This window comes from Acipenser ruthenus, chromosome 9 (genome assembly GCF_902713425.1).
Source record: "Acipenser ruthenus chromosome 9, fAciRut3.2 maternal haplotype, whole genome shotgun sequence".
Classification (NCBI taxonomy): domain Eukaryota; kingdom Metazoa; phylum Chordata; class Actinopteri; order Acipenseriformes; family Acipenseridae; genus Acipenser; species Acipenser ruthenus.
Window position 1 is genome coordinate 7,058,935 of NC_081197.1, and position 27,972 is coordinate 7,086,906.

The 27,972-nt window shown below is 38.3% G+C and overlaps 1 protein-coding gene across 4 annotated transcripts; it reads left to right on the forward strand.

Annotated features, from left to right (window-relative positions):
- The first annotated feature begins 389 nt into the window (after positions 1 to 389).
- LOC117973026 (C2 domain-containing protein 3-like) lies at positions 390 to 27,959 on the forward strand. 4 transcript variants are annotated; one of them, XM_059031001.1, is made up of 33 exons: positions 390 to 853; positions 1,335 to 1,604; positions 1,831 to 1,988; positions 2,268 to 2,479; positions 2,710 to 2,900; positions 3,295 to 3,430; positions 3,808 to 3,966; positions 4,095 to 4,242; positions 4,478 to 4,626; positions 4,774 to 4,983; positions 5,407 to 5,519; positions 5,615 to 5,733; positions 6,131 to 6,256; positions 6,485 to 6,979; positions 7,241 to 7,392; positions 7,489 to 7,732; positions 8,096 to 8,279; positions 8,634 to 8,814; positions 9,417 to 9,589; positions 10,561 to 10,696; positions 12,740 to 13,008; positions 13,657 to 13,737; positions 13,942 to 14,559; positions 15,015 to 15,335; positions 16,409 to 16,547; positions 17,170 to 17,234; positions 17,452 to 17,657; positions 18,488 to 18,615; positions 18,839 to 18,976; positions 19,458 to 19,675; positions 19,822 to 20,716; positions 21,591 to 21,699; positions 26,028 to 27,959. In XM_059031001.1, exons 1-33 carry the CDS (start codon positions 802 to 804, stop codon positions 26,166 to 26,168), a joined length of 6,936 nt encoding a protein of 2,311 aa, XP_058886984.1. In that variant the 5' UTR covers positions 390 to 801; the 3' UTR covers positions 26,169 to 27,959. The 4 variants fall into 4 exon arrangements, with proteins under 4 accessions (XP_058886984.1, XP_058886985.1, XP_058886983.1 ...); XM_059031002.1 differs by lacking the exon at positions 26,028 to 27,959 and adding an exon at positions 24,481 to 25,247 and having other exon boundaries at positions 8,631 to 8,814; XM_059031000.1 differs by having other exon boundaries at positions 391 to 853; positions 8,631 to 8,814; positions 26,028 to 27,958.
- Positions 27,960 to 27,972: the final 13 nt, after the last annotated feature.

A 27,972-nucleotide genomic window follows, 5' to 3' on the forward strand; every position in this document is an offset into this window, starting at 1 on the left:
TACAAATATGTTTTGTTAAATTAAAAAAGTAGACTTTAAAAATAGTATAACCTCCTGTTGCTGCAATGGGTGTCAAGAAGACTTGTATGCCAGGCTTCAGATGAAACTACATTTTTGCTAATATACACAAACTGGACAATAAATAGGGTCTTCTGGTGAGTTCAAAGGTTTGGGGATAAAAAAAAAACAGTTAAGCTAATCACAGTATAACACACACATCATTTAGAAAACCTGATTAATAAAATCAGTTCAGAAAAAACATTCTGACCCGATTTTATTGATGAGGTTTATGATAGGTTAATCCTCGGCAATGCCACACTGAGTACGCCCCGTTTCGTCTGATCTCGAACTAAGCAGAGTCGAGCCTGGTTAGTCGGCTGGGAGCGCCTGTTAATACCAGGTGAAGTAGCCTTTTTTTGTTGCTGCTGACCAGCAGATGGCAATATAATCCACAGATTGACTCCAAATCGTTTACTTCAGAGAAGTGCAATTTTGCACAACTAGCCAAAAGCATATCATTAAAGAAATGTGTGAATCACTACAGTACAGTACAGCATGTCGTCTCGTGCAGGGTGCTGATTTAGTCCGTCAGTATCCCACAATGCTATGGGTAGAAGCGGCAGTAAGGGGATTGGCGGCGGGATTAAAAGTGACAAGAGCGTTGTTGTTGTCGTTACCCAGAAACAGAGTGGACGATCGCACTGTTTACCAAGAGAAACTGGCACTTACGAGCATGGCGTTTAGTAAGGATTCTTGAAGAAGAACTGGGGCATTTAGTAAGGTCAAGAATATACTTTTGCAATGAAGAATAAGAAAATTAAGACCAGCACATTAGGAAGCAAGAAAAAGAAAGGTAACCGGTTATTTATTGCATTGATTTTGTTCATGTAAATTATTCGTACATGGCCTCGATAACATAAATTACCTCATTAAAATACTTACAGTACACACTATTTATTTGTCTAATATTTATAGTGACATACATTTCAAACTAGAAATAATGTAAACGGTAACATTCAACAAACCTGTAATTGAAGTAAAATACAATTGTTCATTTTTTTAATAAAGGAAAGGCAAACATTTTCATGTTATTAATCGCAAATTTAACTAGATGGCATTCTTATAATTCCAGGATACTGTGCATGCAGACATTACGTATTTAACACTTTTTTTATTTGTATTTGTGGACACATGGACTGGAGTATATGGGGATTTAGTTAGTTACATTTTCAAGGCGTTTGTTGCAGTTAGAGACCTTCTAGGTGAAATGTGTGTATAGACCTAAAATCTTGAAACAAAACATTTTTCGTTGATAACTGAGTTATATTACACAGCTGCCAGCGATGTCTCCCCATCTACTGGTCTCCCGCCATTAGTAGAAGGCCAGCTGCGGTGCTTTCTAAGGGTGACAGTCAGTAAAATCTTATGGACGATCCAGAAACCCCCAGCTGCACCCCGTGTCAGACTGAAGTGGTGGGGTGAGTTGTCAGATGGGACCTGTTTCCGCCCCAGAGACAGCTCTCAGAAGGAGCAGAAAGGAGTTAAGACAACGGCACGCTTTGCTATTCGCTGCGGCCCGAAGCAGTTCACCTCCTACCTTGCAGGTACACAAGATGCGTATGAAATGTTACTGTGCGTGAATGAACTAGCAACACTCTCGCTTTTTTTCTGTCAAAGTTAAATAGAGTTGACTTCAGTGTGATAACTTGATTGAGTGCTTAAAGTTATAGTTAAATGACTGCTGACAGTCACATTCTTGCCTTAGCGCTGATTAGAACTGGTTGCTAATATACTGTAAAGTTTATAACCTCCTTTTTTTCTCCTTTACAGATATGGGTATGCTGGTGCTAGATGTGGTGACCAAACCGGACCATCTTCCTATTGGACGGGTACAAGTCAGTGGGATATCGCAGCTCTCTCCAACCCACTCCATCAGTGGGTTTTTCACAGTAGTGTCTCCAACGTCTGAGAAGCTTGGAGAATTACAGGTATTAGCAGACCAGGTTATAAATAGAAAGGTTTTCTTGGAGCTAATTCCAGGTTCGTATTAATGCACATTTTGCATTTATACTGATAATGTGACAGTAACTAAGGATGTGGAGTCAAATACACATATTATTTTACAATCTTAAATCGAGTCTTTTTAAAATCTGGTTGTTTCTCGAAACATTTAGTGTAATACTATACTATTCAAGCTACTGCTTTGCTCATTTAAGTTTTGGAGTGCACATTGCAAGGAATGTCAATTAATCCAATCTGGTTTTCAGGTATCCCTTGCTCTTGAACCCTTGTCTGAAACATATGACAGTAGCAGTTCTATTCCAACCACTGATATGAGCATAGACACTGCAATGGCAGCGCTGTCAAAGGGTGCTTCTCGTGAAAACCAATTGGTGGTACCTCCTCAGCCACTTCGACTTTCTATTAACAGCACCAGTGGAAGGGATTCTGTGGGAAGCAGTGCATCAAATACCCCAAGGTATCTGTGTTTTATTTGATGCTTTTGGCGACCCAAACCTGTTTGATCCTGCAGCAATACGTTACTTTTTAGATTGATTTTTTTTTGTCTGTGTCCTTTTATTTTCTTGCACCTTTTTATTATATTTACGATGGATTTTAATTAACTTAAATGTATACTTTATACCCTCTCAATTTGCATATTTTTATTTTTTCAAAATCTATATTTTAAAACCGATTCAATATTTTCAGAGGTAAAGACCACTTATACTTTCAAGAAAACACTAGAGTCCCAAAAGATACTTCTTCCAGTGCAAGACCTGAAGATGCAGTGGAGAGCTTGAGACCAGCCTCCCCCCACCACAGGCTTGTACAGTTTTCTCAAGAGACCGAAACTCATGTCTTACCAGCAAACAGCCAAGCATCCAAGGATCTCATCTCAGGTTTGTAAATTTCAGACTTATAACATTAGCTGGGTCTAGCAAGTAGCATGTGGGTTCACTTACTGTAAACAGTGAGAATGTCTTGCATGCAGCCAAATTGGGCACAAATATATTCTTCTGACACAGTAGAAGTATTATAAATGATCTTCAGTTAATATATAAGCAGGAAATGTATACATTTTGTGGAATCTTCAGAATGTCTAATGAACATTAGAAGATCTGCATTATTCTGTGAGCAGCGCATATTAAAACCCATAGGACGGTGCAGGTTATTTGTATTACATTAAAAATGCATATTAATGTATGAGGTAGTGTAGCTATTCTATTCTGTCATGAAAAATGCATTTTATTGCTGAATAAGTAAGTAAAGAATGATGTGCATTGTATCCTGCAGTGCTTTTGGATCGTGGCAGCAAACTCAGGAATGCTATGGTGGTTTCTGCTCTGCAGTCTGACCTGGATGCTGAACCTGCATTGAAGGACATTCACCTGCCTCTGCCAAATGATACTGTTAGGAAACCAGTATCTGTGTAAGCTCTGATGTTGCCTTTTGTTCTTTCTATCATTATAATTTATAATTTTCTTACTGAAGTTACTAAAACAAGTGACATTTTATAAAAAGGTATCTTAAGAAAAGAGAACACAACACATAATAGGAGATCAGAGTTCTAATAATGAACAGGCCATATTCCAATCTGATTTGGAATAAGTGAAATCTTGAGAGTATGGAATTTATACTTGTATTTAAACACTGAAAACATTTACTCTAACTTTAAAATAAATAAGTAAAGACCAAAAGTATTGTTTAAATAGGGCCCAATGTTGCTATGATATTTACAGATAAAGAAATATGTTTAAGTAGAATGCTGTCTATTGCTCATCATACAATTGTTTCTTTTTTCCAAAGGTCCTCTATGCCTTCATTGGGCAAGCTGCTTGAGAATCTGCTTGACCCTGATCCAAATCTCAAACCCACGCAAGTTAACCTCTTGCCTTTGTCAGAATACCAAGACCAAGAATATACACTTGACACAGAGAACAGAGCAATTCAGCTGCTCCTGGGCAGGTAAGCTCTTTGAATATTGTATTGTGCTTGTTATTAGTACAGATAACCATATTTATTATTTTGCAGGTTATATCTACAATAATTGTTCATTGGTTTTTAAACCACATGCTTTCTGCTTTATTTTTTAGTGTAAATTCTTCCCCGTTACAACACTGGGATGGAACCGGTTCCCCTCCTGAGTCCTTGTCTGGTGGCAGCAGTATCTATGAGGAAAGTGAACTGAGCGATCCGCATTATGACCAGAGCCTGCTGGAGAACCTGTTCTATAAGGCTCCTGTAAGTGTACAGATTATTTTTATGTTTTTGCATCAGAGCTGGGATTTTGAAGCACTCCTGATTTTTTTTATGTACCTAAAGAGCAGAGTCACATAGTTTAAGTTGCTCCCAAAAATAGTAATGAAAAAATATTTCTATTTGTACTGTATGGGGGGAGGGGGGGTGCATAAAAGCAAGTGTTTCTAGGTGTTCCAGGAGATGAATTACATTGTGTATGCTCTTTTTAATGCTCTAGAAATCTGACACCAGCCTGAGTGATTTCAGTAGTGAAGATGATGAAATCAAATCTGCAAAAGGAAAACAGAAGATTTCAAGAGGTCACGCAGGACATCATCCAGACCGACCCAAACAGTCACTTCAGGCTCCTGATAGCAAAAATGAATGGTCAGTATATCCATGTGGTCAGTATATCCATGTGGATGCGAAGGCAGAGTTTGCCCCCATTCTAAAAAGTGTCCAATAGTAAAAGAGATAAGATGCACTGATTTACCAATTTCATACTGAATGCTAGCAAAACATTTCTTTAAACAGTTCATTCCCAGAAGGAGCCACATTGACCTCTGGAAAAGAGCCGTCCAGCTCCATTGACCTGAGTGTGGACAGACTGACACTGTTAGGTCGGATACACCTGGCCAGGGTTATAATTGAAACTCTGAAAATCCCCCCAGACAGCACCCAGACAACGCCAAGTAAAAAAGCTGGCAAAGGAAAACCACCAAGACCTGTTTCAACTAGAAAATGGTATTTTTTTTATTTTTTATAAATGGTTCTAAAAATATTTTGTGTGGTTTGATGTTTTGACTCTGCTGAGCAATATAGCATTTTTTTTAATCTTTAAATTGGAAAATTGTCTTTTGCTTTTTGTTTAAAAAAAAAAAAGTTGTAAAGCTCCACAGAAGCAGGACAACCAAACTATGGAAAACCGTATACTGTACCTTGTACCTCATTAAACCTATAATTTGTAACACTAATTTTCAAACCAGAAATGTAGCCTTAATTGTTGAATCAGTTCCTGTTTTTTTGGTAAAATATCCAATAGGTATCCTCAAGTCCATTTCCAATTACAACTGGACGATTTGTACTATTCATTGTTATGTATGTGCTTTACATGGTTAGGCAGCCCTGGGGAATTCTTTCATAAATAATGTAATGTCTTTCATGCAGCACCTATTTTGTGGAGTACCACTTCCCTGTGGCATCTTCAAGAGAAGAGGCTGGTCAGGTGTCCATGAAAACTGAAGTTGTAAGGGTAGCCTCCAGCAAAATTATAGGAGGAGGTACGGTTCTCTGTATTATAAACGTTTTTAACTTTTTACTCCGATGTGTATAAGGTAGTCTGACTTTCTTAATGCTCTCTGTTTTCTGTTAACAGTTGTGACGTTTCAGCAGCGGTTTGTGTTCCCACTGCATTTCAGTGGTGTGATGACAGAGCAATGGTGGAACATGGACCTCGAATTTAAAATCTATGCTAGAAAAAGCACACAGAAGAAGGTATTGAGCCTTTGCTACGTCTTTGATTCTCCTTTGCAGCATATAACCAATGAAAATTCTGGAACATATCCATTAAAAAATATCTGTTACCAGGGCCATATATCCAGATGTAGTTGATATCCTATTTCATTTACAGTAATGGTTCCTAGTATAATATATTTTATAATCTAAATCAACCAAATTGTATGTTGAGTTGCCAGAGTTAATACTGTAACCATTGATTTCTCTATAGTCACAGCAATACAGATCTCCATCCTTGCACATTGTGGGTCCCTTGCTGCAATATCACAGTGTCAATCTAGTACACTGCTGTTTGAGCAGTCCCTCCCGAGCATGCATTTGTTTTTAGGTACTACAAGGAATATTCTAACTAGTTCCATTTGTTTTACTTAATCAGCCTGTTCCAATTGGAACAGCTCGTTTCCCATTACGGAAAGTCATTCAGTCTGAACTCCTGAGTCTGTCTACTGAGCTGTCTGTCTTCAGGCTGGATGGAGAAAAACAGGAACTTGGGCCTTTAAAGGTAACAATCATGTTGTACTCTTTAAATCAGACGGTTGCCATCTACATTTGTGTTCATTTTTACTTTATATACATTTAACTCTTTATTTACTCTCAACAGAAAGTAACCCCCCCAATATATATATATATATATATATATATATATAAACACACAATTTACACTGCTGTAAATACACGTCAGACAATTTTGTCTTTCACTCAAATTAAAACACACCTTTTTCTACATCAGGTTTCTTTTGAGCTGGCTGCAGACAACAAGGATTTCTCTACTGCCAGGTCCCAATGTGCAGGATTTTCTAAAGCCCCTTCATATGCTGTTACCAGTCCTGGACACAAGACCGTATCTCTTCCTGATAACGAGAGTAGTCAACAGCTGGGCACTGATGGTGCCAATGCCTCTGTCCCTGTCAAAGCACACAGCAAGGCCAGAAACAAGACCCCTCAAACCATGAAGGAATTGCAGAGAGAAAATGGGATTCAGCTGAACCCACCTTACTGTTCAGCAGTACGGAATTTAAATAGACAGTTCAGTGCACTGCGTGCAGAAGAGGAGGATGGAGTCTTGCTGCATGTTTTGTTGATGGTACCAGAGGGAAAGGATTTTACCACAGCAGCAATGCAGCCATGCAATTTGTATTTAAACTGCAAACTGTTTGGTACAGATGAAGCAACAAGGTCTCCTGTCATTTGGGGACAAAATCAGCCAACATTTAACTTCACACAAGTAAGTTTTAAAAAGCATAGTTATTTGCATGTGAAATATAAAACAATCCAACTCAATAAAGATATCCATTGAGCCTTTGCTCAAAAAAAGTTTATATGTCTACATATCTGCCATTATGATTACCAATAAAGTGGCTTATTTTGTAGTACAATGACTTGCAAAAAAAAGGCATTCATAGTAACTTAAAACTCAATTTTGTGATTTAGATGACTGAGCTGCAGTTTGAAATATGGTCCTGTTTTTGTGCTTGTTTATTTTCAGGTGGCTCCTGTGACGCTGGCCTCCAGACTGCTGGAGAGAATGAAGAACAATGTGATGGTGATCGAGGTGTGGAAGAAAGTGCCAAGTCCAGCACAGGACAAGCTGGTGGGACTAGCGAAACTCCCACTGCACCAATTCTACATGTCATTTAGGTGAGCATGTCCTGTAGTAAAATATCTTGTAAAATATGTTGTTTATGGGGCACTACACCTTTTTGAAATACCGTTGTTTTGGTTACATCTATCCAGGGACCCCAAGATTTCTCACCTGCTGCTGCAGGCTCAGTATCCAGTGGTGGGAGTGGACATCTACATGCCGGTCATTGATGTGTTTACAGGCAGCATCCAAGGCCGCCTACGGGTCCTTCTAGCTATGGGTTCAGGAGAACAGATTCTAGCACTGCAACGTTTAAAAAGTGAAGAAGGGACTTCAGCTCCTAGCGTTCAAAGGCCAACACACTTTCTGGATCAAATGCCAAATATAACATCTGAGGTATTCTTTTTTTCTTTCGCTGATTTTAAATATATCATATAGGAGTCGGAGATACTCTGTAGGTAAATATACTGTAGTTTAATTTATGAGCTCTACAGGGCAGCAGAGTATTTAGATCAAGGATATTGCAGGATTACTATTGTGTTCAATCTATCTATACCATATAGTAGGATGTGGCCCAGCATGCTATTAGCTATGACAAAAGGGGTACCTTTGTTTTTGATAGATGTTTTATTTATAAAACTCAATTTTTTATTTATAAAACTCATATATATATATATATATATATATATATATATATATATATATATATATATATATATATACATTTATTTGTATATTTTTTTCTTGTACTATGATTAGATAAACAGAAGGCATGGAAACTCAATGAGAGAACACATATTTGAGATCAAAGTTGAACGTGTAAAAGGACTGACTCCATTACAGTCCACTGTCTGGGGAGAAGCGGACTGCTTTATACAGTATAGTTTCCCAGCCCAGGACACAGAATCTGAGAGGAACTTGGACTCCCAGGCGCTAGAAAGCAGTAAGATATAATCAACACTTGAATAAACTAGCTCACACTTTTATTGACAAAAGTCGATGACAAATTATTGGTTTTTAATACAGTGGTTTTGTCAAATTCCCTTCATGTTAAAGTGCAGTTTAGAAAAGCTATTACAACGTCCTTAATTTTGTAGAAGTACTAAAAAACCACAAGAAATACTGTGATTTATTCTTTTTTCATTGTTAAAATCCTTGTTCATATAAAAGGGGCCACAGGACCTCTCTGAAAATATGTTGTTGCATCTCGTTGAATTGCTCTATGCCTGCTTAATGAACACGTGTTCATCATATGTTACGTCTAAAACATGAACATCATGATTGTTTTGTTCAGCAGTGAGTTTGAGGCCATTCCGTACTACCACCACTCTGTGTGTCCCGGACCCTGTTTTCAATGACAGTCAGAGCCACACTCTCGTCGTACCAGCTGATGTTCCAGTACAGCGATTGCTGCTCAGCGCTTGCTCAAGCCAAGGGTTAGCAGGCGGTGGAGGCATTCAGTTTGAAGTGTGGTGCAGGTAAATATAGTATAGGTCTGGTTGTTAGCTGTAAAGGGCAGCAAAGTCACTTCTGTGTAGACTAGGGGACTACAGCAGAATTGCTGGATTGAATTGCATACAACAAATTTTTTTTTTTTTGTCTCAAACAAATTAGATACATTTTAGTTTTTATGAAACCTGCTGGATTAGTAGAAAGACTGTAAATCTATGTTTTATTAGATTAAACTTTAAACCTTTAATGTTTACCAATGAAACTATTTTCAATAAACATATTGATTTGTACGTCATAGTCATAGTTATATTTCATCTTTGTATATATTTCAGGTTATATATAAAATAGTATGTCTCAAGATGTGGCTACCTATCCATAAAAACTCCTCGTACTGCACACAGCTTGATCCATCCCAGGTTTTGTTTTGAGCTGTGTCTGAGCTTAAAATAAAAACTGCTATGCAACAGGAGTCTTATTTCCATCCCTGTTAAGCTTATTTTCTAAAGCAATCACTGATGTTGTGCTTCTTTTAGTAATGATCTTTGGGTGCTAAAGGCTGCCTACAGTATTCTCTAAACGTTTCACATAATGCCTAAATATATGCAACTGTGCTGCTTGTTTCTGTAAGGTATTATTACCCAAATGTCCGAGACCAGGTAGTGGCCCGAGGTATCCTTCCCCTGTCCAAGCTGTGTGCCATGGTGACCATGCAGCGGCAGGAACACGCTGGCACACAGACCTTCAGCCTCCCTCTGATCCCCAGAACAGACAGCGCAGAGGGGCACCACCCGCATCCTTCAGGTATGTCAAGACAGCTGCTCTGTAAAAGCAGAAGATTGCAGGTCTGCGCTGTTAATACTTCATATAATCAGTACTGAAGCCCTGACATAATATTGGGGGCTGATTGATTATATTGTTGCAGCACTGCACAGCAATGGTGAGCTTAGAATACATCCCCTCAATTTGTGACCATTTTTGCATTATATGAACTTTGAATGATCTTAAGTGACTGTCAGTTTAGACTGATATGCTACATTCGTTTACATTTTTTTTTTCCCAAACTCTGACAGTACACACAATAACGTCACATGCCATGATCAAAAAATGCATACCCACGTGGCAAAGGTAACTAACCAACCTCACTATTGTTTTATGAGAAAGTAATTTGAAATTTGAGGGCAAATCAATCCAAAAATGATGTTTGAATCATGGCATGGGCTTTGACTGCTTCATTTTGGCATGTGGGTATCTAATCTGGCTGGGAGTTCAGAGCTGATAGTAAACATGTTGATAACATCTACTGTTGAATTGACATTGTTTTAAATATTTCTTGCACACTGTTTGTTCAATTTATTTTCACACGCACAGTTTATTTTAGACGCGCAGTTTAAAAGTATTTTTTTCACAGTAAAACAGGTTTAAAAGGCACTGCATATCAACAGGTCACTCAGTACTGCATCTCCAGCCCCGCCCCACCTCTTGTTCGCTGTATTTTTCACATGACATAGTAGTGCATACCGATAAATCATCTCCTGATCACTCGTTTTATCACCAAACTCCTCAATGATGCGATCCAAGTCATTATTTTATTACTATAACATCTAAAAAAAGCTCTGCAAATGTCTGTGATATTCTTTGAGCGCTGGATGCAGAAGCAGCTATGTTGTTTATGTCTGTGTTATCTATGTGGTGTCGGGGCTATCTGTATTCATGAGATACTCCCCCTTTTTTTTTTGGCTTAAGATTGTTCTTCCTTTTTTGAATTTGATTAGGTTTGCTTGATGTGTGTGTGCTGTACAAGCACTCAGTGCAGGCAGCTGAAAGCTCCAGACAGGGAGCTGGAGCATCATGTGTCGTGACTGTTGCAGTCCAGGTTCACCGAGCATCAGGCCTGCAGGCTGCAGCAAGGTAAGCTGAGACCTAAGAGTAGCACTTGCATATGCTATCACAGGACCCACTTTGAAGATACACCCTCCCCTTTGAAACATGCTCACTTTTACAGTAATAACACTTAATTGACCAATTACAGGCAGTATCTTGGAAGGATAAATCTTGATTGGTTGCACTATTGAAGGCCACGTAACTTTTTAGGGATGTTTTTGAAGAATGTTTTTTAAGGACTGTTTTTGACGGGTCGTTAAAAGCATTCTTTGAAAAATTAAAGCTTTTAAAAAAGAAAAATGAGAAAAATAATAAGCTCTGAAACAGTTGCAAAAGCTTTCCTGAACTGCGAACTTGTTTTAATGAATGAAAATGGGCTTTAAAAAAACAGTTCATAAAAAATAAAACAATTAGCACGAAGGTCACATTAGGTAGTCCAGTACAAGCGCCAATTAGGGTCTGTGAAACCAGTCATTACAATTTTGTGAAGAATATCTTGGAAACTGCTTCTCAGAAGTTTATTTTCTTACCGAATGGTTCAAATGTATTTTGTCCTGGTTTGCCATTTAAATATTTGTCCTGCATTTTGTATGTAGAGTAACCGTAGTGTATACTTTACAGCAGTGGTCGCGGATGCCTCCTGGCAGGGCTGTATCAAGGGCTGAGCGAGTGCGGAACTTCATTGTAATATTACCACAAGGGGGCTGTCATGGGGGATTCCCCGTATGACCTTCATATATTTCTTGCGAGTAAGCAGAAAATGAAGTGTTTCGCAATATCGATTCCAAAATACAGTACTTACTGATTGTGATGATACGTTTATGCCTCGCTATGGTACTGGAATCCTCATATGATAGAGAGGAACACAGAATAACATAAAACACAATTCAAAAGTAGCATACATTTATTTTATTAATGCTTCATTGCGTTATGACAAGTTCAATGAGAAATGGCACTTTCCTACATAGAGAGGAACGCAGAATAACATCAACACAATTCAAAAGTAGCATACATATTTATTTTAAATGCTTCTTGCGTTATGACAAATTTAAATGAGAAAAATTGCACTTTCGTTCTGCGATCAGCTTTAGAACACCAGGTGTGTTAGTCGTGCAGTAGCGCATTAGCTGAGGATCCAGTGACGTGGTGCTGAGGTCAGGCAAGTCCAGTGCATAGTAGGAGGGGTAGATCAAGAGATAGTTATAAATGACAATTGGTTTACATGGATGTGTGTATGTATGTCTGTCTGTGTATGTATGTATTTATGTATGTATGTATATGTTTAAACTGTATGGAACACTTTGTCTTTTTTAGTAGTAGATCCCCCACATGATATTGTTATTGCTTTTTGGATATACTGTTTCATTCTGTTGACCGCTCTAAGCAAATAGTTGTGACTTGACATGCTCCACATCCGTAACAGGCTTAAATATCTACCAAACTTAAACCTGTTCTGTAAGTAGTGGTTTATTTAAGAATCCTGAATGGTGTATATAAAGTGCAAACGACTCAAGTTTCTACCCTTATCACAGGGCGTATATCGTTTAAGAAACAATTGGATTTTGCCTTGGGTCTACTGGTGTGGTGTGTGTTGATGCTTAAGTCCATTTCAATTCCTTATCATGCATCATTTGCAAGTCTGTGTATATGCTTCAAAGCTCTTTTAAAAATGTCCGTTCTAGTGAACTGGGGTTTGAGATCTGTCCTCTAAATCACTGGAAGGAAGAGCGATTTTTAAAAATAAATAAATAAATAAATAAACCTAAGTGCTCTGGCATTTCTGTTCTGTATCACATCATGGATCGTTATTGCTGTTACCTGCTTGACAATGTGGACAATAATCCTTACACTATCAGTGCACAAGAGCAGACATTTTGAAAAGAGCAGATTTATACATTTGAAAATTATAGAAGTGTAAACATTTACTCTAAATCCACTTACCAAGTTTTTTTAATTTTTACAATTTTTGTATAACATTTTTGTATTCGTATCCAATTTACTAATCTAGCTGTTGCTTATCTGAAAGGAGGAGTTCTGTTTATTGATACATGTCTTTTTTTTGATGATTAGAGCTGCCGCAGAGAGGGACCGCTCGTTCCAATACCACGCAGATGTAGGTGTGAACACCACCGTCAGCATGCAGCTTTCTTTCCTCCCAGAGAGTGAAAAGAGAATGACGCGAGTTGTCGCCCGCACCTTCTGCCCTGAGTTTGATCATCACACAGAGTTTTCTTGTAATCTAGTGATCCAGAGATCCAGTGGGGAGACCTGTAGCCTGGCTGAGTTGTTACAGGCTGCAGAAGCTACATTTACTCTCTACCACCATGGTGCTAAACAAGGTATACTGCAGAGTTTAGTACCGGTAGCTAATTGTTAATGGTCAGCTAATGCCAAACATTTTTTATTTAATGCCTTTATGTTGAATGTGCGCATGCAAACTGAATAGATATGTAACTAATTGTGTGTGTTTTAAAATAGAAGAATTGAACCTGTGAATGACCTGCCTGTATGTGTGGGACACCTTTTGAAATCTAGCCAAACATTTTTGGTCAATAATCAAACACTTCTTTAAAGGTCAGAGATTTCCTTAGCAACGTCAGTGGAGCAGTTCATTCCTCTCATTTATATTTCTCCTAGATCTCCTCTACACCTTGGCTGTACGTTGCCGAATATACTTAGAAATAACTTAAACATGACAATTGTCATATTTACTTGAAACTACAGTTTTGTTGTTGCTTTAGCTATGAATGCCATCTATGTGCTGCTCTTCCAATCTGTTTTATTTTTATTTCTTTTAAGAAACTCAAAGTTAGACACCATAAATTCAGTCTTCTGAAACGGATTACATTTTGCAGTTGGTAGAAATTACGTTTTAAGTGATATAAACAGGAATAATTAAATTAACTAAATTAATGGCAACTGAATAAGAGGATTTACAGTACTCAATACAACATGAAACAATAATTTTCTTTCATTTTCTGTTATAGCCTCTACCAGTAGAACATCAGAGGACACTGTACTGGGAACCGTCAAAGTACAGTTGGCAGATTTGCTGAATAAAAGGACAGGTATTGTAAAGGACCAGCTTCATCAAAACTAACACCAAATACAAAATTAGAATTGAGGCCACCAAAACAAATACAAGTTACAATAACCCTTGGTATTATGAATCTGTTTGTTTGCCGTCTCCTGTTTGATATTTGGGATTTTAAAAAGATTGATTATTAGTAGTTTAACTGTCATAACAATTTATATGTTCTCTTGTATTTTAGGAATCACTGGCTGGTTTGCAGTAAATATGCCAGCGGAGCGTGATTCAGAGGCTTTACAGAACGCTGGTGGTGGATTGGAGATCTCGATCAGCTTTGCTCACCATTCTGACAGGGAGAGGGTTGTAAGTGCTGCAGAAGCCTTGGGCTGGCATGCTGGTGTGAATGGAGAATGTACACAGGAGCGTGATGAGGATGGAGACGGAGCTGAATGGCAGGCCGGGGAGCGGGCTTTGTCGATCTCTGTTGCTGCTCCTCGATTGTGGCTCCCTCTGCGCTGCCTGCTGCTTGCAGGAAGGAGAGATCTGGAGAGGTCCACCTATTGTTATGTTAGGTTCAAACTGTACGACAGAGACCCTTTTTGCTCCTCTCTCCGGCACCCGTCCTTAGAGGATGAAGACGTCACCACTGTGACTTTCAAAGAGATCAGGACTGTAGAGCTGAGGAGCAGCCAGCCCCTGCTTTGGTACCTGAGAGAGGAAAGGCTGGAGGTACAGGTTTGGGTCGCTTTCGGAAAAGAGAAGAGGCCGAGACCTCATGATACTGATCGACTAGTCGGTTCGGCTTATGTGGACCTTTCCACATTGGCAAAGAAGCCTCTACACAAGCTATGCATCAGTGGTAGGTGAAAAAATAAGATGGCCTTAACATGTTATTATATGGGGCTGATTTTTATAAAGGAGGGCACACCTGTTTGACTGTTCTAGTGTAAGGTACTGTAGTTAGAATATCTTCATAAAGCTATGTACAATAAATAGATCAGCTACAAATTATTTATGTTTTAATTGCTAAATGAAACAAAATAAAGTTTAAAAATTGATTAGAACTACCAAGGTCCAAATGCAAAAATATGGAAAAAGGTCAGTTTAGGTGCATAATAATCATATTGTGAAAACAATTCAGTGATTGTATTCACGGAGGGCACAAAGAGGAAAAAGAAGCATCTAATATATATATATATATATATATATATATATATATATATATAATATATGTATTTATAATATATGTATTTATTTAATCCCCATGTTTTTGAATCCCTGCTTGCTTTATTAGCGATCTGCTTCTGTTTGCAGGAGTGTACCCCCTTTTTAAACGCAGTGCCCCTGATTTGTCTGGGGCTGCTGTCAGAGTCCACATCACGCTCTCCCCAGCTCACCTGACACCTGCTCAAGAGCAGCTTTCGGCTCCTGAAGAAAGTTACCTTGAGGATGTTAGTGATACTGAAATTAGGGAAGCAGAAAGTTTTGCACATGCCAAGGACTCTCACCATCAAAATGTAGAAATCCAGCAACAGAGAAAAACTTCAGGAGATTGCGAAGGCCAAGATTCACAAGTCGAAAACACATTCGCAGTGAGCATCACTGTGGAAAGAGCTATGCATCTTAGCCTCAAAGGTAAAACAAGTTTAACTTTTTTTTTTAAAAACGTCTAAATGCTGATTATTATATGAAATATCCAGTATTTGATTGTTTGTGTTTAGGTGTCAGTGTATATGGGCTTAGTGAAGTAATTAGGGGTCTAGTATTCAGATGTTTTTTCTTTGCTTATTTTTACTACTTAAAATCTGACATTAAACCAACTGTCCATACAAAAATCCTATGAAATGTCAAGGCATGTGTGTGTGTTTTTAACTAAGTGTATTTGGAAATTGAAGTCAGATTGAGACACTATCTACTTGGTTTAAAAACTTTTAAAAACCCTACAGAAGTCCAAAAAGAGAACCCAATTGATATTTTTATCTAAAACACTGGATCCACCTGCTCAATTTCAACTGCTCCTGTCTCATAAACCGTTTTAGATGTTGACTTCATATTTTCAGTGCTATAGAAACTCATCAGACAAAAATGTAACATCTACCTAAATCCCAGTTATTTCATGAAATTTTTATAACACCAAGAACTCTTATGTTCCACTGGTATGCATTGTTTTTGTTCACAAAATCTACCATGTGGTTCATGCAGATCCAGTCATTCTTTGTCATATACTACAGTAACTGTATAAAGAATATATGTCAAAAGTTTTTCTGCCAGTGTATTTTGTTGTATAGGATTTCTATTTTAATTCAGTTAAGTAAGCCACTACTAAAAAATCGCTGAATGTATGTTCTGTTAAAAAAGAATAAGCCAGTTGTCCACGGGCTTCACACAGTTGGCTTGTGTGTACTAAGTAAACGGATTGTAGTGACATGCTAAGTTGAGCTGTTAAGAATAAAGGTCGTAAAGCTAAGAACCTACAATAAGTGGGTGTAAAACAGTATTCAGACTGACTCAGGACTTTTTGCATGATACTGGACAGGTGGGGGACCAGAGACCAAGATGAAACGATATGTTAACGTTTGCTTGTCAAGTGCTGTTATTTTTCAGTAACATGCAATTTTAAGCACTTCTCTATGATATGCCACTTGTACTTCAGAATAATATAATTCTATATGTGGACTTGCATTCAATTTGCAGCATCTTTTTTGCAGGCAGCCCCCTGATAGAACGCACTGGAGTAAGCCCAAGCTGCTGTGTCTCTTACGCCACCGCAGATGCAGCCAGTCCAGTGACAACAGCTGTAATTGAGAACACAGACTGTCCTGTCTGGGACCACCAGCAGCAGACACGGTGAGCAAGGCTCAGACTTCTAGAGCAGCGCTTCTCACTTGAGACTCTTACAGGGAATAAAACTGATAAGCAAAAGGATAATACACTATACTTGAGAGGCACTTCTTTAGCTATTGACAGGTTTGTCTTCCTGCACAGTTACCTCAGCATGTGGCATGGCAGTCCACTATAATGCCCAATAATGCAAGTCACGATGATTCTCACACTGCTTAAATGGTAGATGCTGATTAGCATTGTATCGGGTTTCAGGATATTTGGTGTACAGTACTGAATGTACTGTTGTTAATCTTTATCAAGTGAAAGCATATTCAATCCCAGGAGAAAACCACCTTGTTCTCTGACAAATCCTTTGTACAACTTTTCAGTTGCAAAGATGGTGCTATTAGGTTCTCAAATATCCTGTATTTTTTATTATATATATATATATATACACACACACACATCATTTTTAAACTTCTTAACCAGGGGCCCCACGTTGTTTTAAGTATATATTGTGTATGCTGTATTCTTGGTAATCATACAGTTACATTTGCATACATTTTCATGTTATCAAGTGGTAAGGTTGCTAAACACAGTACTTTACAGTTGAAGGTGAACTGAACTGTTTGTTTTCTAATTGCAGGCTTTCCAAGGAGATTTTAGTAGATCCACAACAGACACTGGTCTTCAAAGTTTGGCATAAAGGAGGTAGAGTTCACCTAAATCCCACAATGTAGAGTTTGCTTGATTACAGCTGTCCCCTGTTAACAGTTTCCTCCTACTTCTATAAAAAGTCTACCAACAGAGCTTTGTCACCAGTCAGGTGCAGTATGTTTTGTCAAGTGTATAATACGAGCAGATAGCTTGCTTTATGCATTCACATTCTGTTTACCATTTAAACATGTGCTGGTTTTGTTTCTTTCAGATGTTGAGCGAGTAATCGGATTCGCTTCTGTGGACCTCTCTCCCCTGCTGTCGGGTTTTCAGTCTGTGTGTGGGTGGTACAACATCACGGACTTCAGTGGGCAATGTCAAGGACAGATCAAAGTGTCCATCACTCCCCTAGGGACGGTTCATGGCCTCCGAGAGGAGAGACTGGCAACCAGCGAGAACAAAGCAAAGGAATCTGATGTACGTATTCTGTTGAAATATAATAACGTTATACGTGTATATAATGTGTTGCTATATTTCAACAAGAACTGAAGTTGATTTTTGCCCCACCCTTTCAGATGACACTTTCTTAAGGTCAGACTGGTTAAGCTTTGTTGATGGTTTAAAAGATAGGATTGTATGTTCAGCTAATCGTGAAAAGACAACCCCCTTTCATGATATTGGCACTAATCCCAAGATTTGCACACATTCAATGGCAGTCACCTTTGCAGAAATATGTCAGGTAAAATGAAGAACAATTGTCCCACCCGGTGGTTCTGCATTGGTAATAAATGCATAACATTTGGGGTGCCACTGCACTTGTGTGGTTTCGTATTAATAAGTCTGTTCAGGGATACCGAGCCTTTAAGAGAACCTGTGGGACAGCTTGCTCTTTATTATTATTATTATTATTATTATTATTATTATTATTATTATTATTATTATTATTATTTGTTTATTTAGCAGACGCCTTTATCCAAAGTGACATACAGAGACTAGGGTGTGTGAACTATGCATCAGCTGCAGAGTCACTTATTACGTCTCACCCGAAAGACGGAGCACAAGGAGGTTAAGTGACTTGCTCAGGGTCACACAATGAGTCAGTGGCTGAGGTGGGATTTGAACCGGGGACCTCCTGGTTACAAGCCCCTTTCTTTAACCACTTTCCATTATCAGGGTTACCAACATATTTAATAAGCACGCAATTTGTGTGGGGCAACAGCATCACAAACTAGCAGAGGTTTTCATTTGTGTGCTACACCAGATATACAAGTGAATGAAATCCATTGTTATGTATTTTCCTGTAACAGGTTTCTTTTCAAGGATTCCCGCTGTCATATAGGACTACTGCCATGTACAATTCTTTTCCCACTCATGTCACCAGATATCCAGAACAAATCATTAAGTCAACCAGTCCTGACTTTTTGGTCTCTGAAAGGTAAGATGTGTTTTTTTTTTTTTTTTTTTTTTAAAGCATGTGAATATCTTTTAAATAAATAAATACAGTAGGTGTACAATTGTGCATATACAGAATCTTTCAAATAAGAAGAGAAAAATGTGTTCTATAAAACTTTATTCCTACAACAGACTATTCTGTTTCTCTTAGTTAGTGAGTCCTCTGTGTAATTTATTATTTGAATGTTTTTATGGTACTGATCCAGACCCTCCAATCGGCATGAGGAGCACGTGGACAATGTGCGCCGATTCCACCAGTCTTTACAGCAAGGGGACAAAAGCTTGGAATATGCTCAGAGCGGTGAAGCACGCTCCTCTCGTTCTGCACTTTTCACAGCTCTTAGGTAAGACAGAGTATACACCCTTCTCTGTCCTATAATAACTTGCTCTGGTAAATGCAGAATGACATTTGTTGTAGGTATTAATGCAAAACCTGCTTTTACAGTACAATACTCTAAACAAGTCTTGTTTCTTGAGTAAAAAAACAGAATAGGATAGTATTATTCCTCCCACAAGGCTAGATGTTATTGTATGTATGATGTCACCCCAACATTTGCATGCATTTAAAGTTAGACTCAATGGATTATTCTTGGGAGTAATAAGTTGGATAAAAGACAGTGCAGTATATTTAGTTTATCTAAACGGTGGCAGACCTAAATAGCGCCAGCGTTTTTATATAAAAAAAAGGACCATACAACAATGGTATTTAGATTCACCTCTGTTTAGATCAGTTGAAATGGCCCTGTTACCTTTTAATTTTCAAAATGATACTGCTTCTACTTGGGTAAGCTGAAGATTTTGTGCATTGGCTTTTGTCTACTGCAGAAAAAATCTTGGTGAACTGGATGATATTCAGAGATATTTCAGTCAGAAGCTGTCCACCCCTTCGTTTCCACATGTTTCTGACCCTAATAAATCGTCACGACTTTCTGAAAATGGAGACTACGTTCAAGTACCTCAAAGCAACTCTCCCAGCACTGAAGCCACACAGCTTCTGGCAAAGTCAAGCAGGCTGGTCTGTGAAGTAAACAACCTGTTTAGCGGTAAGCCCTGCTCTGCCATTTTATCATAGAAGGTGATCATTAGAAAAAACAGTTTTTTTCAACATGTTTGCTTTCAACTTTTTACATAGAATTATTTGCAAAAGAGGCTATGTAAACGGTTGCTTATTCTTTTCTGTTCATAACAGGTCATCATGGAAAAACTCAAGATTTGTTTCTTGAGAAGCCTCAACTTGTGCCTGAAGTCAGCAAAGACAACGTAAGGCTCCAGGATCAAGTCCAGTTTGAAAGAGATTTAACTGAGGCAACAGATGTAGCATATCTAGATCTAGTAGCTGGTGCCACAAATGAGGAAGGAATCTCTTCTCCTATCTGTTTCCCAACAGAATATCAAAACTTAAGCACAAGGGCTCGCAATGGGCAATTAATTCAGGATGATGTCAGTTCTGAGAGTGATCTGGCCATGGACGATGCTACTGAACAACGAGATAATAATACCAGTGACGCCTGCTCTGAGGATGAATATGAAGAGGCTGTAATCCAACCAAGAGCCCTAAACGATGTGACTGGAATGACTGATAGAACCAGTCCGTGGTCCAGCATCGTGTCAGAACCTGATATGGCTTCTGTAGAGCAGCTGGATGAAGTGGAACCACTGGGGCAGGAAAGGTTAGAAGCACAAGAAGTCTTGAGAGCTGAGGGCAGTCCGTTACCAGATGTCCTGCATGATGGCCATTCCAGCATGCCTAGTGGTGCACAGTCGCAGATTAGGGGGGAATGCGTTTGGTTTGACAGCCATGTCTCAAGCAGGCACACAGAGACGGCTTTGGGAGGAGATGAAGGGGAAGCTCCGGTTCAGGTGGATCGGGATATTGCAGCATCCTCAGCCATTACCAGATTAGATTTCTCACTGGATTCAGGAAACCCAAGCACAGCGGATGGACTTGATAACAGACCGCAAGATCTACACAGAGAGAGTCTCTGTCATGAAAGAAGATTGTCTAGCTCTTCTGAATCATTTCAGCGTGAGTTGAGCAGGAATGATGCTGAGGAAGCTGATGAGGAGACCACTCCAGTCAGATTGTATCCTTGAATGATATTCGCTTTTTGCTAGCAGTTGAATTTTACAAAAATACATGAATTCTAACTAAAATGTTAAGTGTTTAGAAATGTAGTTGAATGGTATGGGGTGACACTTGTACAGGAGGTCTGTGACCCGGATGGCTTGTGGTGACATCAGACCAGGAAGAGACAGACAACAATACTGGAGTATGGAAGTGCTGATGCGCACGTTTAATAATAAAATAAAAGATTTAAACAAAACGCTTTGCAAAAGAAAACGGCACGGTGGCCAAAACCAACAAACCGATGCAAAACTAGTAACATGCTGGTTTATAGCCAGCACAAGTAGCAATTGTTTTTATTCTTACTTTCTTTATCTCACAACTCATGTCTCTCGTTCTCCACTCTGAACACCAACCTCGTTCATCTAAAGCTGCAGGTTTTTATACATGTGACCATTTCCAAATTAGTAATAAATGAATCAATCTGGAGACGGTCACATTCTGCACGAGTTTAGCATGGGTGGGGAATTTAACCTCATCTGTGCTGTAAAATAATTAACAATAAAACATTGTGTTTTAACACACTAAACCATACCATTTAACTAATAATAATACAAAATACACACAGGGGTGGGGTGTACCCCATCACAGTCACGTCGATCTAACAAGGTTACTACAGAAAAAATGTACTGTAAAACCTGAATTCATCATAAAGTATCTCAACCTTGCTTACTTGCGAAAGAAAGAGAACCAGAAACGTTATTGATGTCTCAAAACCAGTACTGTAGATGGCCATATTATTGTTATTTCAATGGTGCGATATCTGTTTGAGTTATGTTGTATGTTGGTTTGTTTTGAGTCTGAAATCTTATTCCTTAAGCAGTGGTGTTCAGACCTGATCCTGAGGTTCTTCCTAATTTTTTCCTACCAACTCAACATCTGGAAGCATCCATGAGAGCCCTCCGCATAGCCCCTGTCTTCCCCTCGTCCAGTTCAGATACTGTAAGTATTACAGCAATCCAGATGGTTTTCTTAAGCCAATATGTTGACCCCATGACTTGGTTGCAACAGTCTGGCAATTACAGCCATATTGCCTTGTTTTTTTATATCTAAACTGTTTCGGGCAGACTCTACTTTCTGAAGAGATGTGAAATGTCATTTTAGGAGTTTACTCCTATTGTGTCTTAACAAAATCTACCACTATTATCTTCTGTTGGCTATATTCTGATTTAATATATTTAATGACTTTAAAGGCTGTAGGTATTAAAACCTTTTATAAAGAAAAAAAGTGTTTGCAAAATTCAGCTTCAAATTGAAAACCTATCCGACTTCATGCATATTTACAGCAATATTTAAAACTTGAATTTGTACCATTCATTTATAAAAAGGAAGAAATAACTTTTAATGTCGGTGTTAAATTAACTTTCAAAGTTGTTTGTGACCTTGTGACATTGTGACAACCATTTTCAGCTTTATTACCAGTGGCCCCATTAAAACCTTGAGGTAATTCCTGCATCATGCTAAATTGTAGCTGTTCTGTGTGTGTAGTGTAATGTATGCCTGTTTTTAAATGCTTGACAAATGAAACGCAAGAGCTTTTAGGGCAGAAAGCAAATTGCATTTGGAGGAATCCGTCCAAATGTGTCAATAGGTGTCTTGAGAAAGCCCGTCCTTGTTTTATATTTTAATTTCACATCATAACATATTGTGTCGTTTAACTGTTGTTTAACAAGCTGCACAGTTTGATAACAATCTGTTTTGTTAATAGCATTTTTCTTCAGAGCTGGTAATATTTTAAAGGTTTTGAAAGTTCTTTGAGGAAATAGCCAGAACATTTTAGCAGAACTAAAACCAAGTATTTCCAGTTTGGTTGCTTGTCATCAAAAATAGTTCAGTAACAAAACAAATGCCTAACCTAAAATGATCCTGATGCTGAGAAGAAATGCATTTTTTTATTGTCGCACCGCCAGTTGTAATGGGTCCATGGGAACAAATGTTATTCTTAGTGTTTAACTGTGGTGAATAAATCCTGTATACAAAACAAATATATTACCAATGAACAGGCTGGGATTGGGGAATGTATTGTAGACACACATGAAGTGACCGGTGAAAGAACTAGATTGTGTATTCTGTATTGGTTTACAGCAGAGTATTATGCTATTGGTATTGATAATGTTAGCATAGTATATAAATTCCTTGAAACTGTATGGACATGTTTTTTTCCTCTGGCCAGCCTTCAGAACTGGCATACTTCTGCCACCTTAAGCTATAGGCTGATTTTGAAGGGAAAAATTATGTGAAGCAAGTCGTGGTTGGAAATATCATAGTATTATATAGAATTCAAAGAATATGCATTGTATGTTTTGGTACATTTTGTCATTTATTTTTTTCTGTACTGTAATGCTTGACTGCCTTTTCTATACAACGTTTGATATTCAATTTCAGAAAGAGAATTCCAGACAATCAACGCTTCAAAAACTAGATTGCAGAATGGTTTATCACCAAAGTAAACTTTGGGTGCCATTTTGTTGTAACTTTAAAACTTGAAGATCTGAACCAGGGGAAGCTAAGCCAGTTGGGTAGGGCGTGACGTCTCATCCACACATGTGTGTAAAGTACTTGATAAGACTCCAGTGTGGTAGCAACTACAAGTGTCAATCCACTGAAGTAGAAAAACCTTCATGCACTATTGGGCAGCACACCAAAAAAATAGGGGGAGAGGTGGGGCTTGTCCTGGCTTCCATCAGCTGTCACTATCAAGTTAAACAGCAGAGGAACGTTAGTAGGCAGTAAGCTGGAAGAGCTCCTGTTTCAGAGCAGTTCTCTGTATTTCAAAGCTCACAAATATTTGAACTGTTAAAGGGTAATTAGGACATAGCAGTGCCTACATAAGCACCAAGCAAGTGGTGTGATCTTTCCAAACACGTCACAGCTCATGATTATATTGTTCACCTCTCATAGCAGTATCGCTTACATTTCAGCTTCTACAGTATGTAGCCACAGACGTCAGAGAAAATTGTTACAGCCCAATCCAGACACTGGTGAGACAGGCTGCTTCTCTAAACAGAAGAACTCACCAAGCCCCAAAACAAGAAAGACATTACACAAAGGATAATGTTGATTATAACAATGATACATTTTTTTAACCGGCTTGAGATTTGCAAGTAGGATAGTAGAACTGGTTAAGTTAATGATAGCTTGTGTATTTTGTTACAAATGACGCATGTGCTGAGATGTGGATGTCGGTCATGGTGACCAGCTTTTATGTGGTACTGGCAATGTAATGTCTCGGCTCATATCCTAGGCGGGGATATGAATGTACTGTATGTTTCTAACGTCTTGTTTAAACAGATTATTTACCTTTTGTTTTTCCAAACTGGCTTGCGCATCTAGCGTCTGCCTACTGCTTATTGTCTGTTCTGTCATTGAACTGCAATCCTATTCAGATGCCTTCATTTTCCTGTGCTGTAATGTTTTAAATAACTTCAAGCAATTTTGGTAGGAAATTAGCCTTGGTAGCATGCAAGTTAAGGGGTGTCCTTTGTGTTCTGTTTTAACCCTGTAGTGCCCCATAATACTGTTCAGTTTTACACTAATTACTATGTTAAAACTGTTTTCTTACTTAAATAATAGGGACAATCAATAAATTAGTGAAGCAGTTAATGCAATCAGTAAACCATACCATTTGTTTTTCTAAGTGTGTGTGCGATGAATATTATGTATGCACTGTGATATGGATTTCAGTGCAGCAGTTCAGTTGCTTACCCCAATCTCTGTACAAAGGTTATGCAGTGTGTGAGTGAAACTGGTTCTCGCTGGCCTGTCTCCTGCTGCAGAACAAGCTGGCGAGGCCTTGACACCCCCACCCCCACCCCACCATGGCCTCAGAGAAAGAAATTCCCGCAAGGGTGACGGGTAAAGCATTACTTTATTGACAGAACATTATCATTATCTTTTATTAGTAATCATGTGATTAGATTGCCACATTTATTTGCACGTCAGAGTGTTGCGCTGATTATATTCTTTTAGAGTACCCACCACTTCTATAGCACATCCTATACCTAGAGAACCAGTAGTCTAATTTTGATTAAAACGAGTAAACGCATCCTTTAACACAGTTTATTAAGAGCATCACAATCTAGGGATACACAGAGGTGCATATCTGTCTGTACAGTCCAGTCCCACCTTTTATATGAATGTCATTTTTTATGTAGATGCTCTGTTTTGTCAGGAAACTGATGGGTGTACTTTGTGGATGCACAACAGAGCAGTATGGTTTATGCAGTCCAAAACTCTTTCGCACTTGGCAAAAACTACATTTGCACAGTTTGAAATACTTCTCATGTTGTTTTTGTGTTCTGTAACTTGCAGTAGGTGCTCTTTCTTTGGAACTCCGTTTAGTCACATTGGCGTCTCCGAGGCCTAAGCGAATAGCTTCTTTGAGAATATGAAGCACTTCAGTAGCAGTAAGATGCAGTCCCTGTGAAGCCAGTGTTGCATGCTTGTGGTGGTTTTGTGATTTGGACAAAGTTAAGATTAGTAAACTCATTTCACTCGAGAGAGAGAGAGAGAGAGAGAGAGAGAGAGAGAGAGAGAGAGAGAGCACTGAATTGAATCACTTTGCCACTTTTTATTCCTTTTACTGTCATGCTGGCTGTTAAAAAAATGCCTGGCATGATTTCAGTAGCACCTTTTGATCCAAATTTTAAAATGCTCTTACTGAACAGAGTCAAACTGCTGCTAGATTTTATTCATTACAGGCTTGTACTGCAATAGACTCAGGTGTAATTAACATAGTTAGCCTAATGCATTTCCAGTAACTACTGTGTCCGTCATTCACCAGTGAAAAATTGATACCAACTTCTACAAACAACCCGACTCAATGATTCAAGTGGACGTATAAGGCAGCAAGGCTAAGAGTAATTGTTGGCTTGTGCTAGTGGCATAAACTGGAAACATGGAAACAGGCCCGTGGATGGATGGTAACAAAGGTTAAAGTAAAGCAATGCAAATTCATGGTAGTTATTTGCATTAGAATATTCAAAATCCAATCTTTGCATGTTCTGTGAGTGTTCTGGCTAGCTAGAATGTAAAAACTGGGTTAAGTCTTATTCATTTTTTCACAATCTTATTTGTTTTAATTTGTTGAGACTGAGTTTTTTGTTTCACCATCGCAGATCGTACCATACAGGTGATCATGTGGTTTGCTATTCTTGTTTTCTCTCACAATGAAAAAACAAAATAAGTGTCTTTTTGAACAGGTGTTTTATAGTTTTAAAACAAGAAACAATATAATCACATGTTGGACCTGTTTGCTTTACTTATTTCAGATGGAAAGTGGTACTGCCAATGGAATTCCTTTTAGAAGAGTAAAGCGCCAAAAGCCCAGTGTACCGTCACCCTCAACCAGGAAAGAAGAAACAAAAAGAATTGCTAAGATTTTTGCAGCTCAGTTTTCACAGAAACAGTAATGTATTTTCATATTCTTGCTACAAGGTTTTGCCCGTGTCAGTTTGTCTATTTTATATGTGTGTGTAAATTAGTGTCCAAGTGAAATTCCCAAAACAGTTTTCTATTAAATGAAAATATTTGTAAATGGCTAGCTACAAAATGTTTGGCTTCACTGTATTTTTTGTATTTAATTATGTAAAAAGATATATAGTTTTCTATGATTTTGTATTTGTACAAGTTTCATGAATAAAATTTATATTTTGTTAGCTTTTAATGTTTTTGTATTTATGGTTTTAATAACAATGTTAAAGTCCCATTCATTTCATAACCTTTCATAGGCATATTTTTCTAAAAATATTTTTGTACGCCTGTCATCTAAGTACTAAAAGGAAAATTTGTTGAAACCACTTTGCTTGCATCACCAAGATGTAATTTTAGCCTTGGCGTGCTTCTGCTGTGATTTGCAGCAGCAGGAACGTTGGAAGCAACATATCCAGTTTCTATGGTAGCTTGGGGAGTACAACTATTAAAAAAATAAATGTATGGAAAATAAATAAATAAAATGCTGAGCATCTATAAATCACCTTGAAATGACGTGGCTATTCTAGCAGTTCTGAAAGTCTCAGTTAGTTGAGATATAAGAATGCCAATTCTCAGCTCTGTTATAGTGTAAACGGTGGAAGATCTAAATTCGGATCTAAGATGATTCATATTAGGCCCTTTTGTATCCCACACACATTTTTTAACTAGTCTCTTTAGTGTATATTTGTATGTAACAATATGTAAAACACCAAGGGTTAAACTGAAACCACAAACAAGATGTGCAATATTAATGATACCTTTATGATGTAAACACTTTTTCAGACCAAGTCATGTGTCCGTCCATATTGTTGGGCCAATGATTGTAGATTGGCATTCTGTGCACACCTAACCTCATACCACAAACCAGATGATACAAATTTAGAAAATCTATTGAATGTTGACAGATGGCAACACACCCCTACTAAGCCATTTAATGATTGGCTATACTATATATAGTTGGCATTTCCAGTGTCTACACGCTGTTGCATAAATTAATTAAGTGCACATAAATTTGTGCTGGTACATATTTCAGGTGTTTTGTTCTGATAGACTGCTTGGGGCCCATCCATATCAGCAAACACAGTCCATTCACATCAATGTGTTACAGGTGTTTCCGTTCAACCCACGTTCATGATATAAAATACTTCATTTGATGTATTTGTGGAAACTCTTTAAATGATCAATACATAGAAAAGACTGCCGAACGTCATGCAACTGCTAAGTTGTTGATAAGGTGGTGAACTGGATTAAAGCCAGTGTATGTGTCTGCTTAATTGTTACAATAATATGTATTTACTGTATAGAATGTGCTGAATAGAATAGCCTCTGGCCATCAAACTGTTGTGGAAAGTTAATCCTAGTGTGTTTGAGCGAGCTGGCGCTGATGGGGGTAGACTACAGTAAACACAGTGGAAATGACTTTGGCTAATGTGTACTGCTTAAGTTACAACAATACATTGTAAAGACACTTGAAAGTAAACCTAACAAATCGGTATAGTCCTGTCTCTTGCTGCTGCACAATGTAGTGGTGTGTATTTTGTACAGTACTGTAACTTAAGACGGAGTGTCTGTGGTTTGAGTAAACAGGACTGAGGGAACATCATGTTCTTGTTTTGTCTGAAATCCAAATCTGCCAATGAGCACCAAAGCCTGACAAACTGAAATTGCTTCCAGCCAATAGAATGTACTGTAACCTAAAGGGAGGGAGGGGTCTCCCCAGTATCTTTGGCTCTGTTCCAGAAA